Here is a 14,952-nt window from a genome sequence, read left to right on the forward strand (position 1 = left end):
AGATATGCCTATTCAAAGTTTGCAATTTCAATCGGTTGCTATAGCGCCCCCCTTTGGCTAATTGATGTAATATTGCTTCATTCGCATCCTCCCATGACCCTCTACCACTGTGCCAAATTTCACATGGATTGACCAAGTCAGTGAGGAGAAAAGCGTGGAACAGACACACAGACACACACAGAGTTTTCGTCATTATATAGTAAGATTAGTCGACTAGTCTAAAAAGTGGAAAAACTGTCAAAATTTAGCACAATTTATTGTTAAGTATTTGAAACATTGTCCCAAAATATATTGTGTGCATCAAGAGTCCTTTGAAGCCTTCAATCACAATCTTCAACAACCATGTCGGATTTTAAATGCCGCTGAAGTACGAGACATTTTGCGCCATTCAGGCTCCACGTATTCCATTAACTTCCTGAAGCCTTTACCTTCAACAAAGTTAAGTGGAAGCATATCTTGCGAGGTCAGTGTCGTGATGAGCTGTGTTATCTTCTCAGACCAGGCGGGATCACAGCGTCTCCGGGTGAACGATGTCAATTTGGGCTTTGTGTAGCTAGCATCGCTAGCAGTGGCAGCCGTCGTCCTGTGCAGGTTAACATCCAAATGCACATGTTGAATGTGGTTGCGCATTGCTCCAATTGACTGAATATGTTCCAGTTTTTTTCTGACACAACCTACATTGTTTTCATTTTCTAGGTCAAGGTACTACCAAACCGCGCTGGCTACTGCGGGGAGGGGAACAGCTGTCTGACAGCTCTATAGCACCCACTAGTGGTGGGCGGTTGCATTACAATTAAGTGGCCTTGCACATGAATAAAACACTAATTAGGTTAACCAACTAATATTTCTGGTACCGACTAGCGAGGGGGTGGATGTTTAATCATTTAGACAGCTGATTGCACGCATCTCTATTACGCACGTGACTTTATGTACATGACGTCACTGATGTGCTTTACGTACGTGACATCAGTAAAGTACAGCGCATGTTTAAAATACGTCACATTGACTTTAGCTCTCACACAGGATACACACAGCAGCCTCTTGGGTGAAAGTCCTGTATTTCTTGACCCATACATCCACCCTGACCTCCTCCCTACATGGACTTCCTCCTCTGCTCCCTTCATAATTACTATAAAATACTACATAATTACTACAAAAAGTTTCTTATACAGACAACCTATATGGCTTTTTTTTGGTGAGGGTGGGTTGAAGATATGATAGAAGTTAGAACTTGTACTTGAAGTGAATGGTTCATTAGACGGTGCAGCCACATTATATGCAACCAGAAATTCTCTGGCATTCATTTTGTATAAGAAGCGACTCATTTGTTGCACAAAGCATGCTTGGACACTTCTGATGCCCACCAAGGTGGTGGTGTAGCAAGAGAGTGTGACAATTTGAAAAACTCAGATGGTGCTCACATCAAGATAGCCGATCAAGCTGCAGTCGCAAGCGACCATAGTGGGGCTGCAGCGTAAAGCAGTAGTTTGACAGTTTGGGAAATACGCTTGTGGCTTTCTTGTGGAGAGTGTAGAAGAGAAGATTGATTGCAGCTAATGTTTGGACAGACTCTGTCCAAAGTAAACAACATGTGCCCACAGGCTCCTTTAAAGCTCACTTATTAGCTTGTTGTATCTCATTTGTTTGATCCCTATGAAAACCAAGGACTAAAAAGAAAATGTTGTGGTTTTGTGGGAGTTATGTGCTGTAATGTGTCTTGGCTGGGACCTGCTGTTGGTAGATGGTTTTTCTTTTTTCTTTATCCTCTTCTTTTTATTTTTTTGTACCTTGTGACTGAACCAGTCTAGCCATGCCCCATTTTTTAGCCTTGATTCTAACCTAAGCTTACTGGCTGCTGGCTGTAGCCTTATATTTAATGTATAGTATCAACAATTCCTTTAAATCATTACTGCAGAACCCAGGTGTAAATATTATTTCACGTGCAAAGGTTTTAGTATATATTTGTTTTATATTTTTAAGCCATCATACTAAATTCTGCTGTTAAGTTGCATCATTAACAAATTGCAGAATCCTGATTTTTTTATTTATATATATATTTTTTATTATTACAACCACAATACCTGCACTTCCTCAAAGCTGTTTGTTACTCTACAATAGTGAAACAACAGGGCTGGATTAGCTTGTCTATGTCGATTGGGTATTACTGGATTTACCTTTAAGACCATTCAGTGGAAACTCTCTCTCCATCTGTCTGGAGGCTGAGCCATCACCGGCACTCAGCTGACAGAAGACCATTACCAAAGCAGAACAGTGTGCGGTCTGGTGGTAGACCTGATTTAGCTTGACAGTCGAGGAGAAAAAGTTGATTCTGGGAGTCAGTAAGGGCATTTGTATTGTTATTCCAATTCTTTCTGTCACCTGAGCTTTAAATTAAGCTCAGGTGAGCTCACACAGATGGACACAAGGTGAATACAGCAGTAATTATCCTTTTAATTGAAATTTGACACTGTCCACCCTCACAATTGCTCTCTTAAGGATCCTTTACAAGTTAGCCTTTGCTCTCTGATGCATAGGTGGTTATTTGGGGAGCTAGGTAAGTTGTAAAGTCCAAGCTCTGTGCTATCTTGTCTGCTTGGTGTGTGAATCAGAGGCACTGTTTAGCATTTGACCCTAGCTTTTCCTTGGAGAGTGCTCAGCATCTTAAAGCCACTATCCCCTTTCCGTGCTTCAGATGGTGCCATAATTCCAGAGCCTGGACACTGCCAGTTAATTGGGTCCCCCCTTACATGGATGTGGGCAGTGCAGTGATGAATAACGCAGAGCAACAGCGTGACCAAACTGCAGCTCAGTGCTGTCGCCACCACCCACATCAGATGCAGTAATCACTCCAGTGATAGTCCCCACATGTTTCCGGCTGGCTTTAAAAAACACTGTCAAATGTGGTTTATTTATGGCAAGATTAATCAATGAAATTACATATTGCCAATGAAAACAGCGCGAGCAGCTTCACTGGCATGTGTGAAATCGCAGGTGCAGGTGTCAGCTGCAGACTGACTGACTCTGTGCATGCAAAAGAGCCTGCCCACAATTTCCATCACACATACACACACACACACACCCCAATCCTGCTACTCCACACACAACCCTTACTCATCTACAATTACCTTGACACCTCATTTTTTGTTTGTTTGTTTGATATTCCTAAACTCATCTGTGGCCTCTCAATTCCCCTGACAGCAAGGATGAAATTGCTGAACATGTATAGTCAAAGCAAACACAGCGATGGGCTTATTAAAGACACGGGGAGCAGAGAGGAGGAGCTCGGGTCGGGCTGCAGCTGCTGCATTGGCTGTCTGCTCAGCAGTGGGGAGGGGCTGAGGGAGAGGGAGAGAGAGAGAGGGGAAAGAGAGAGAGAGGGAGAGAGTTGGGGGAGGAGGGCAGTGCTCTTGTCGGGAGATAGGGAATGCCCGTTAGTTGCGTCTGCCGATAATAGCACATCAGCCAGAGTGCTGCTATTGGGAGAGCAGAGCGCAGGCAGTGCGGAGGACTGAGCCTCTGAGCACAGAATGGCACACTAGAGAAGACAGGCACACTCAGAGAGAGACAGAGAGAGAGACAGAGTAAAGGAGGAGAGAGTGCATCAGAGCACGCTGAGAAGAGGAGGACAGGGAAGGAGCAGAGCAGTGGAGAGAGGACGGGGAGAAAAGTTACCAGGTCAGCAAGTGAACGTGGGAGTGGAGCAGCTGAGACTCACAGGGGTCTCACTCCCACTGGAGCACAGCAGTGAGCAGCACAGGAGGGGAGCACTGTAACTTCTTCCTGGAAGGACAGTCCCGTCATAAGGCGAGGGTAATGCTCCTCACAGGACTCTTCTGCACAGCTTCAGGACTATCACAGGAAGACAGTAGCAGCAGTCAGAAGACAGAGGTGCCTGAGCAGTGCAGTTCTACTCACTTCTGTACTGAGGACTTTCTTCCCCAACTGTGTGCTCTGAGGCGGATGTAGTTGTGTTTCTGTGAGGCTTTTATCTTTTTTTTATTTTTGCTTCAAAGCCTGAAGCAGCTGAGACTTGGAGGTCGAGTTGTTCTGTCCTGTCATTCCTGAGACTATGGTAGACTGTGCGTCAGGGAGCCCTTCATCAGCAGCTGCAGCCCTAGAGCATGGAGAAGTCCAGCAGTGAGGAGTCAGCCATTCACCGTAGCCCCTCAGTAGATAGCCGTGACTCAGATTTTGCCCAGGCGTCCACGTCTGGCCGCCCGTTTGGCGGCCGCGGCTTCACTGCCGGCGCATTCTACGGCTCCACGGGGCCACGCAAAAACGCACAGCAGGGGCAGGCTGGAGCGGCAGCTGACGCCAGCGCAGGAGACAAGACCAACAACAAGTACAGCTCACCCAAAGGCAGCAAATACGTAGTCTTTTACCTGGATCTATCATTTGTGTTCCTTTTAGAATTCAAGAAGTGCAACATGGCAAGGGGCTGCCTCTGCTGCTTGAAGTATATGATGTTCATCTTCAATCTCATCTTCTGGGTAAGTGGCTCATCGTTTTCCTTAATGCTTTCCCTCCTCACAGTTGTTAACATCGATCTAGCTGATGATAATGATACAAATGTGTGGATGTGGCTCAAGAAATGATGCTGACTGAGTAAATCTGGCTTTGGCAACTCTAATCATTATCCATATCTGTGTTAGAGAGTGTAACGGCTCAGTTTGTAATAAGATTTTTAAAAAAGAGTTCATCGGAAACATGGCAAAGTGATGGTTTTCAGTGCAATCATGCGTTTCTAATTATTACATCAGGCTGTTTATTCCTGTTCCTCCCTGTGCAGTGCATGTTGCTATTCCTGGATATCATGACAGAGTCAGTGGCATTGCACCAGGTCTTCTTTTGTATGTGACTAGCAGTGGGGGGAGTTGGATTGTAGGGAGTTCATTAGGGTCACTCATTCAGATGGTTATATGATTTACAGGGAACATGAGGTTGAAATGCAAGTGGAGCTGCACACCTCTAGAGCACAGTTATATTGATGAGCAACACAGTATGCAACGAGTGGATATGAGTCGAGGCGGTCTGCAAGCAGTTGATTCTGGAGGAGATGATCTGATCTGTACTTTTCATTTTAATATTGTCCTTGCTCTTGGGTAAAGCTGTGATCAATAATGGAGAGAAGTATAGGCAGAGTTCAGAATTGCTGCACCAGGGCATTTGGCTCAATCGGTGTGATTTAAAATTTGTTGTAATTATCAATATTTGTAGTAATACTCAGTAATAATTGAAGTAAAAAAGAATCATTTGGTGATAGTGCTCTCTGTGCCAAGTTAACTCACAAATAGATTTCACTCAGAGAAACCTGGCCAGCGTGTGGCAGGCTCTGCTGTGTACCCATGCATGGGCATTTGTTGTAAAAGTGGGCATCCCTTAGTGTTTACAGAATGGATTAGAGAGCTTATAGGTTATGAGGCCAAGTCTTTTGTGTGGATGCAGCGAAGCGTGAAGCGTAAAAACACCCCAACACTGGGGACTCTACCAACCCCTGCCCACCATGTCACTGGGTTGTGAGCTGTGCTAACTGGGGCGCATTGGAGGCAACAGAGTGGGCTTTAGCTCGAGCCCAGCTGTGCACAGACCACCATTGAAAACACACACACGTACACTTGCACCACACAAGTCCGACATCTATCCCGTTGTCCGCTCCATATACTTAAATGAACGGCACTGCTAGTGGCCAGCCTCTGTGGCCTAAAGCTGTGGACGCCTCTGCTGCTTCAGGGCAGTATCTCCATATCATTCTTCTATCATTACCCAGTCAACAGAGGCGAGGGCGATGGGCAAAGGCTTACAAACAGCTAAGGGGCTCTACAGCGTGGCTCGCCTTCATGTAATGTTTGCTTAAGGGAATGAAAGGGTCAGAAAAGATGATGATGGGTTCATTAATGCAGACATCGACTTACCTTGATGTGGGCGCCTCTTTAGAAGTCGTTCAGTATGTGTACAGTGCAAGTGCGTGCTGCTCGTGCATTGGCATAACTACTGTTTAACATGGGAAGGAAATTTTAAGTAACTTCCTTAATCGATTGCTAGCATCATAAATGATCAATCAGCGGTTAATAATTTATTACAAAATGCATGTTTTCTGTTACTGAGAACTCCCTTCAGACAGATGAGATGGACTGCTTTTACAGCACGGCCTAAGTGAATGAGATATTTGAGACGAAATTTAAGTAAGCATGAGTAAGATTTAATAAGATGCGCCATTTGCGTATGATTGTAATTAATGGCCTTGCAAAATTCAAATGATTTAACACAATAATTTGGCAGAAGTTAAAGGTTTTTCTGGAGGACACAGATTAGATAAGACTGAACATTAAACCCAATTCTTGTATTAACAAAAACGGCAATAACCTGCAAAAGCCTATCAAAATGGGCTGCCCTGAAGATAAAGAGCTGTGGGGGACAGGTGCTCCCTAGTTAAAAGTCTAAAGAAGTGAAGTCAGACTTCCAACACGGCATCAATGTACTGAAGTGACACTTATTCCCATATTGTCAAATAGAAAATCACACGTACTGCGCTGTCACAGGTTCTCATCCTGGTTGCCTTAGGAGATCTGGCAAGTCCAGCCGCTAAAAACATCCTCCTGGAATCGTACAATATGGCGCTCCAGCTTTAATCACTCATATATCCTTGACCCATACAATTTATAATGTTGATTTAATCATCACTATATGAATTAAGACTTTCCATCATTACTCATTCTCTGAGCTGTGAGACAAGTATGATAGCTCAAACCTATACTACACTCTCCATTAACAGCGTGACACCATCAGTTACCTGTGTGTCAGCTCTGGCCTGCGTGGCTCGTTTAATAGCCCAGAAGCTGCCTCAGCGCACTGTTATAGGTCAACCTCAGGCAGAGGTCACGAGGTCATTATTATCCGCTATCTCCTTGAGGGGCCGTTGCAGGGGGATTTGTGTGAAGGCGTTTACTTCGCAGGTTCTCTCCTGGCTCAATTTGTGCTTAACCCTTTTCAGTGGCAAAACCCCGCCACTAATAACCGGCTGTTGCACACCACTAATAGGGAGGTGGAAAAGAGGCTTTGGATTTCAAGGATGGTGGCCTCCGATTCATGTGGAGCCTCGCTTGTTGGCCTCCATGGAATTGCATTACAACCATCCTGAAAGTGTGCAGAAGCTCTCCTTTTAGTGTGAGATTTGAAGACTCTCTCTGTTATCGTGTGAGTGTGTTTGTGTTTGTGTGTGTGCATAGGGGCACTGGGACCTTAAGTGGCTATGGACGTTTCCCAGCGTAGTGCATCCCCTGCTGTGAAATAATTGAATTTTTACTCTGTTAATGTTCATTTAATGAACACCCACTATGCATTTTCCCTTCTGTTCCCGCAGATTGATACTCTTGTTTTCCTCCCACCACTAGATCATTTTAATGACAGTTTAATCAGTGTCCCATGGGAAGAGAGTCGGGTGATGCGGGGGTTAGGATTCAGCATGTGGCTGGTGGGTCTGTCCATCAGCATGTGACAGCTCGAAACTCATCGGCGGCTGGCTGACTGGCTTTCTGGATCCTGGGGCTGCCCAGTTGAAGGTTAGCAGAGCTGGGAATGAAGGGTTCGCTCGTCAGTGAGGGGTCGGGGCGGGGTGCCTGAGCACTCTGGGATACAGGCAGGGGAGGGCGAGAGTTATGTTGTATCTTGACACCCCTGGGACTGCACTGCTCTAATTCTGACACTCCAGGAATCACAAGGTTACTGCAGCTGGTAGGAGGTTTGCCTCTGAAGCTCTGACATCTCATCTCAGGACTGAGGGGGGAATGGTGCGCTGCGGCAACCTGACACCAGGTACAGCGGGGGTCTCTTCTTTCTGACTGTGCGCACATGCATGAGCACACTCGCTGTATCCACACACAAACATACAGTCATTCTTGAAAGTACGCTCGCCGCCCCGAACACCATCCGCTCCAAGGGGCTTACAGTGGTAACTTGAAGCACAAGGTAAACAGTGGCAGGCACTCCAGGCATCTCCATACATGTGCTCATCCTCAGGCCCCCCCAGCAGTTGTTCATGACCATCTGGCTCCTCTTTCTTATAAAGGATTAGAAGAGTCTGAGCTGCAGGGGGAGTTTCGGGCAGATTAGAGCAGTATTGGGTGATGCATTTCGGATTGAGAGCACGACTCCTCAGGACAGCTCAATGCTAAAGCCAACAATCATCAAAGCAAATGGCCTTTGTGCTGTGACAGTGCGTTGTTTAGGAGGGAGGGGGGGGATCTGTTGTGCTCTCACACACAAACAGCGACTGTTTGACCAGCCCGATAGGGTGATTGATGTTAAGTCCTGTTGGTGTCAGCCTTGTGAGCATATCAGTGTTGGTGTTCTTGCTGGGAGCAAGGATTTCAGCCTCTTACTCTGCAGTATGTCCTCTGTACCCACAGCCTCCCCTGTTAATCTCTTCCATTCAAGATTCAATTTACTGTCCACTGCTGCACTTATTTATCTTGTCCAGTGATACTGAACACCTTTGAAAAGTAAAACGATAAAAAAAAAGGCCTGAAACACAACACAGGGATTTATTCTGCCAAATCACGAGCAACATCACACACAGGCCTGTTCCCTTTGTTAGAGAGGTTGTACAGTAGCTAAATGGGCCCGGCCCAGCTTTGCCATTATCGTGCCATATCAAAAGCGAAAGCCTCATTTGATATTCATATTTAAAAGAAAAGTGTCAGCTCAGCAGTCTTGTCCTACAAGTACATGAGGGGTGGTAGTATCAAAGCCGCTGCTTTGTTAGAGCAGAGAAAACCAAATGTGTTTAGCATTCATGAATTCCTCTGCTTACTTGGGGGATTGCTGCGGGATTTATAAACCATTTGGTCCGAGGCAACAGAAGATTAGTTTCCCTATCGATCTAATCACTGTATTTGACATTTAAGGTTTCAAATGTACCCGCGCTCTGATGCTACAAAGAGCGGAGCTATTGACAGACTCAAGGTGGCTTGTAAGGAGTGTGTGTGAACGTCCGTGTCTGGGTGGAGTGGAATTCCATAAAGTATTTCACACAAGCCGTCCCCCCTCTCCCCTGTGGGATTTTTCGATCCGAGGTGCCAAAGCAATCTGCCTGTTTTTCATTCTCCATATCGGCACATGAAAAGTTCAGTCATCTTTTATGGCTCAAGAGAGCGTGTATTGTAACAAACTTTACCTCCTTTTTTTCCCCCTTCTCTTCTCCTTTTTTTTCACCAGAGGCACAGCTGAACTCCATCAGTCACTGCCAGGTGAAACAAGGATTGGGGCACAGGAAAATAGATGAGGGTTGAGTGCGCTCTGCGAGATGATGAAACAAGCTGTATATGCCGCGCTGTCAGATGCATTTAATTCCGTCAATCCACCGTGAAAGGCTGGCTCTTGAATTGGCTCTGAATTTGAAATGGCAGATTGAAGCATCAACCTCAGCCAGTCTGTCCACCGAAATGTTACGCCTCCAACTATAATGCGATAGGCAGTCAGTGGATTTAATCAATGGTCAATACAAGCAGTCACAGATGATGTCTTTAGAATCATCCATATCCAGCATTCATACTCTAATTTCATTGACTGTGTTACCATACTGTCCAGCCTCAAAGCTGGTCTTTAAGTTTTTCTGCAACATTTACATAAGAACATAAACATATGTATATGCATTTAAATCATCTGAAGTCTTGTAATTAGCATCCCCTATAGAACCCTGGGCCTTGATTCAGATTGGCTGACCTGCTTTGCAAGTATCTCCATATGCCTGCCTTTGTCCGGCGGATCGTCCTGGGAGATCACTCTAATTCACACGTCTCTCTGGCTGTTTCGATTTCCCAACCGTGTTGTGCGGCGCCGCTGAGCTCATTAGCTCGTGTTGCAGATCAACTGGGATATGGAGCTGCTGTGTTTCACTCTATGGGGCTGAGGTAATAGAGCAGGAGAATTGGAGGTGGGTTTTTTCGCTCGGGCGCAGTAGGTAGGTGGTGCTTTTTTGCAGAGGAAATTAAGTCTCCCACCCCATCACTCATCGCTTTTTGAATGAGGTGGGCTTAAGATTTGATGAGCTGTCGCTTGGTTTTGTGAAAGGCTGATTATGACACACATGAGAAGCCGAAAACTGCAGCGAGTTAATGAATTACAAAGGCGAGAATTAGATAAATCTCCCTCGCAAAACATGCAAAAAGTACAAGTGTACAGATACGACTAGCCATATGAGGATTTTTGACATTAAATTTAATGTCTCCCACCGCAGTAAGCAAGCATGAATCAACATGGCTGCAGGTGCAGTTTTAGCCTGGCTGCTTTTGTGTCAGCTGTGTGGCACTGACTTGTCATGACAGGTGAACAACATGAGCACAGATGAAACAGTACCTGACAAGTACAAGAATTACAGTACGCAGAAAACCTTCATCTTTGGTACATGCCATTCATTCTTTGAATATTTTGTTGAATTACTATACAGTACATCTTTTTCTTTGCTCCAGCGTGTGAAATACAGAGATCTTTCTTTTCTAAATATAGGCCAGAGGAGTTTGGAGTAGAGAGAATGGGAGAAAAAAACGACGGGGGGAAAAACCGAGTGTCATTAGTTCTGCATACATAAGCAGGATCTTTTTTAGTGACTATGTGCCAAATCGTGTACCTCAGGCAATAGAGAAGGCAGCATCAGTGTTGTGCGGTCAATGTGTTTATACTGCTGAACTGAATAGCAGAAATATGCTCTTCGGTCTTGTATTGGGTTCTTAAAAAATGGTCTTATTCCATTCTTTTTGATATATTTTTTATATGTATTTGAAAACAACCCAAGCAAGGCATCCAGTCAGAGGCTTTTGGGAAAAATGTCCACCAAAACAAGCTTTTCTGTGCAGCCTCACAGTTGAGGGTGATTTTTTATAATGGAATTCAATTTGGTGCAAATTGATTGGTATTATCAAGTAAACGGTTGTACAGAAATACAGTCTGGCTAAATCCATGTTACAAAATGAGTGCGATCGTTGTAGCTTTTCATCCGGCTTTGAACGCTTCACACATCATGTAGTGACATTTTGTAGTGCCTGTGGACTTTTAGGCATTGAATGTAGCTGCGAGCCAATAAAACAGACACACTGAGCTCTGTGATTTGGTCAGCTCGGGCTTTTTGAAGTGCTGTCGCAGTCTCCGTCTGTGACAAATATATCTGAATGTGATATGAATTTCTCTAAGTATCTCTCAGTGATGCAGGGAAAAAAATCACATTTTATATCAGTTTGTGGTCCCACAAAAATGTTAGGGCTTTCACGCGACTCGTACATGAAAAATGTTCCAGCGCTGCTTTTGCCATGTGCTGAAGGAGTGACTACAAACTGCTATCTCCTCCTCTCCTTCTCTTTTCACCCCAGGAAGAGCAATCAATGCTAATCTGCACCTAAGCAGTGAATTAATGTAGAATGTTAGAACAGCTTGCTAGTTCAACTACTCAGCATTTTTTCTGACACCTAAAGGCAAATTACAGTGAAATCAATGTTTCCCAGTCAGTATCCACCTCCGGCTCTGCTGAGGAGGCTCAGAGAATATCATTTTCTTGGTCTTCTGAGAGCAAAGAAATTCCTTTTAGATTACCCTGCTCATGTTTAATTAAGAAATATATTGGATGTATATATGAACTAACTGCAGATCCATAAGCTGTGTACATACTACGGTTTAAATAGTAGTTTTAGCAATGCACAGCCAGGTTTTAATTGTCACGTGGAAAGGCTGTTGAAATACTAGATGCCTTTTAAAGCTGCAGTTAAGTCCATCAGAAGAGTGCCCCAGGGTGGTATCACGTTATCACAGTATACTGGGGTACTTAGAAATCCCAATGGTATAATTTTATGTCAAGAGGCAACCTGCGAGGCTGAAAAATGAAGCCATTGCAGCAATGCCAAGGACTGCACTTCACTGAATGGCCACTTGAGGCTGGCTCCAGAAGCCAGTGAGTCCCCATAGACCGCCATATTAAAATGTGCAACTTTGCAGCAGACATCAACATGTTTACAGCCTGGTACAAGAAGCAGTTTTAGTCTCTATAGCTAATTTCAACATTCGAGACAACTGTACAGGGGGTGAATTTTTATGTAACTCACCAATTTATATTTTATTAAGGCCCAAAGTTATGCATATTTAAGGGCGAGCCCCTTTGAGTGAAAGGCTGCCTGTGAGCTGTTGCCACAGTCAGTGAGTCAGATCCACCTCTCACTCTCCCACAGCTCTACCCTCACATCTAAATATGGTCACTTCTCGCTCCAAAAAACCAAGGTGGTGACGGCGGAAATGTCGAACTGAAGGATTCAGAACAGCAGTCCACAAACCAAAGGTTACCTCCATGGTAGCTACAGCCATTATTTTATACTATGATTTCGATACTGTCAAAAATTGTCTTTCTGTTCTGCTGATATGGAGCTGCTGTATTGAGGTGAGGTATTGTAGTGCACAACACATGCCACCTAAGGTCCATTTTGGTGGAGTAGGCAGCTGTGCTGAGAAAGATTGCAACTGCAGGTGGGACATTACAGGACTAGTTAAAAAGAAGCTTCATTGGTCTCCTGTAAGATAAATATGACTAGATATTAAACCATGAAAATATTGCCACATATAACTTTATCTTCAGATGAGTTTTTCCAACTACAAAAGCAGTTTATTAGACATATGATTTTATTCAACTGCCAGCCTGCCACCAGTGGCACATCATCTCTGTTCAGCCCACTGATGAGTCAGTACCCACCACAGCAAGTGTCATCAGGTCCTCCACAAAGAGTCGATGGAAGAAGGGCACTTATTTCCTATAATGTTTCCATGCTAGGGTTGCAGTGATTTACCAGTTTCAAGGTATTCTGTGATGTAAAAGTTGACAGTCGTCATACTGTGTGCATTTTGCTTTTCCACAATATTGAAAAAAATGCAGCTGAACGGAGAATCTCGGCTCTATTTTAGTAATTTTCAAAGGAAAGACTTTTTATACATACTGTCGTTAACAAAATGGGTTCAGTTTTCGATTATAGTAATATATCGTTTGTTCAACCAAAAAAAATCCTTCCATTTTCATTCCTTTAAGGGTTTGACTAATAATAATATAAACTCCATGAAATCGTGTTTTTTGTTTAAGACAGTTATCGTACAATGAAACTCTCATACCGTTACAGCCCTCTAACATGCACACCAAAGCCCCGTTTCCACCAAACGCTTTCGGTATGGTACCTTTGGGTTTGTGCATTTAGTCCTGCTCAGCCCACAAGAACAATGCACCACAACACTTTCTTTTTTTCTCAGACTACAGCCGCTGCAAGAGGCAGCCAAACATCCTTTCATTTTATATTTATAGTTTACTTAATGTATAAGATTTGCCACGGTATGAACAGTGGTTACATGAGCCTCAAAACCAGCCACAACTCAGCCCTGAGCAAGAGTGACGGTTCTCTATTGACCAATCAACAGACTGCAGTGTTCACAGCTCCACTTTTTAGTACCAGATCTGTGTGCTAGGTACCCCAACAGAGGAGTGACCAAGACAGGGACAGTACAGAACGGTTCCATTGGTACCATGCACAACTTTTCACAGTGGAAATGAAAAAAGCGTGTACCAAACTAAACTGAACCGTACCGTACTGCTCGGTGGAAACAGGTCTTAAAATTCCACTATGATGACAATATTCTGGATTTGATGCAGGTCATGTAAACAGCACGGCCATTGTGTTTGGATTTTTTTCTTTCCTTTTTCTGAATGAAACATTTTCTGACTAAGACATATGGGATATGTCTGTATAATTCAAGTTTAAGGAGCATTCTTTGACATGTATACAGCACATTCGGAGTATACGTCTCAGTTGGAGTTTTTACAGCAGTTTGTGACACACGGCCTCTTGCTTGTTTATGGCCAGCTCTGTGCGATGTCATGGATCATTGTACACAAATCAACAGTCCTGCAGTTTGCAAGACTGGGCTAGAGATGCATACCCAGCAGAGAAACCCACATTTCTGGTCAGACAGAAAACAAACCCACTTTAAAACATTACAAAAGACTTGGATATCACCAGGTTCTTGGATATGCGCACATATTGCATCCCCCACCTTTACAAGAAGGTAATTAAAGGAATAAAAGAGGGAGGCTGTAGTCCACCACTGATGGAAAACTGAAGAAATCCTATTTTGGTACAAAGAAGCAAATGGCACAAGTGGTTCCAGTTGTTCAGCTTGACATATTTTGACATGATAAACAACATGTTAGGGTGCGTTAATCAGAGTATGCACAGCTGCATGTGAACTGGAATATTAGTGGAATATTAATTTTCATTAGACATGTAACGAGCGTAGTAGGAATATTGTATCTTTGGGAATAAGGTCAGAAAGCAGAATCTGTTGTGCATCTAAATGTAGTAGATAGTAGTAGATGTAGCAGTGTAATAAGTGCTACAGTGACTTCTATCACCAGCAGCTAAGCCTAGCTTTTATGGGCTTTTTTTTGTACACAAATATTGTCATATACCATATACCCTGGTGTAATGTCGGCAAAGTATGAAGGTATGAAAAAAAAATAGATACCGCCCAGGGCTAATGTCATGGGTCTAGCTCCTTAAGTTCTCCAGAGGTTATCAGCTGTAGGCTCAGGATGCATCAATGACTGACTTTAAGACCTATTTCCCCAGGGCCCCTCCCTCGATTGATTCAATTCTTTTCCCACCATAAACCCACTCAAACAACCCACATAGCATCCTCGAGAGCTTGATTCCACTCATCTATCGCCTTCCCGTTCTAAACAACATTTAGAGACCCAGGACACGGCGGGCAGCAGCACCACAACACATTGAAAAATATGAGCAGCAGATTGACTTGGAATCTGTGTATTTTACAAGTGTCATCTTGAATTTGGGTCAGGGACTCAGGCATTCACTGCTTGAATGGTAATGAGCCCAGGACACATCTCCAGCACGGCTCCAACATGCAATGAGGCGCACT

General features: G+C 44.1%; 1 protein-coding gene across 4 annotated transcripts in view; it reads left to right on the forward strand.

The window, feature by feature from the left end:
• tspan9a (tetraspanin 9a) overlaps nucleotides 1–14,952 on the forward strand; it is a 251,282-nt gene that overhangs the window by 159,864 nt on the left and 76,466 nt on the right. For 3 of the 4 annotated variants that reach the window (XM_050073069.1, XM_050073068.1, XM_050073070.1), the window contains one exon: nucleotides 4,411–4,490. In XM_050073069.1, the coding sequence (XP_049929026.1) occupies nucleotides 4,428–4,490 (63 nt within the window). In that variant the 5' untranslated portion in view covers nucleotides 4,411–4,427. Of the gene's footprint in view, nucleotides 1–3,403; nucleotides 4,491–14,952 lie in introns of those variants that run through there. The other variant, XM_050073067.1, reaches the window with a different exon arrangement.

This window comes from Epinephelus moara, chromosome 20 (genome assembly GCF_006386435.1).
Source record: "Epinephelus moara isolate mb chromosome 20, YSFRI_EMoa_1.0, whole genome shotgun sequence".
Classification (NCBI taxonomy): domain Eukaryota; kingdom Metazoa; phylum Chordata; class Actinopteri; order Perciformes; family Serranidae; genus Epinephelus; species Epinephelus moara.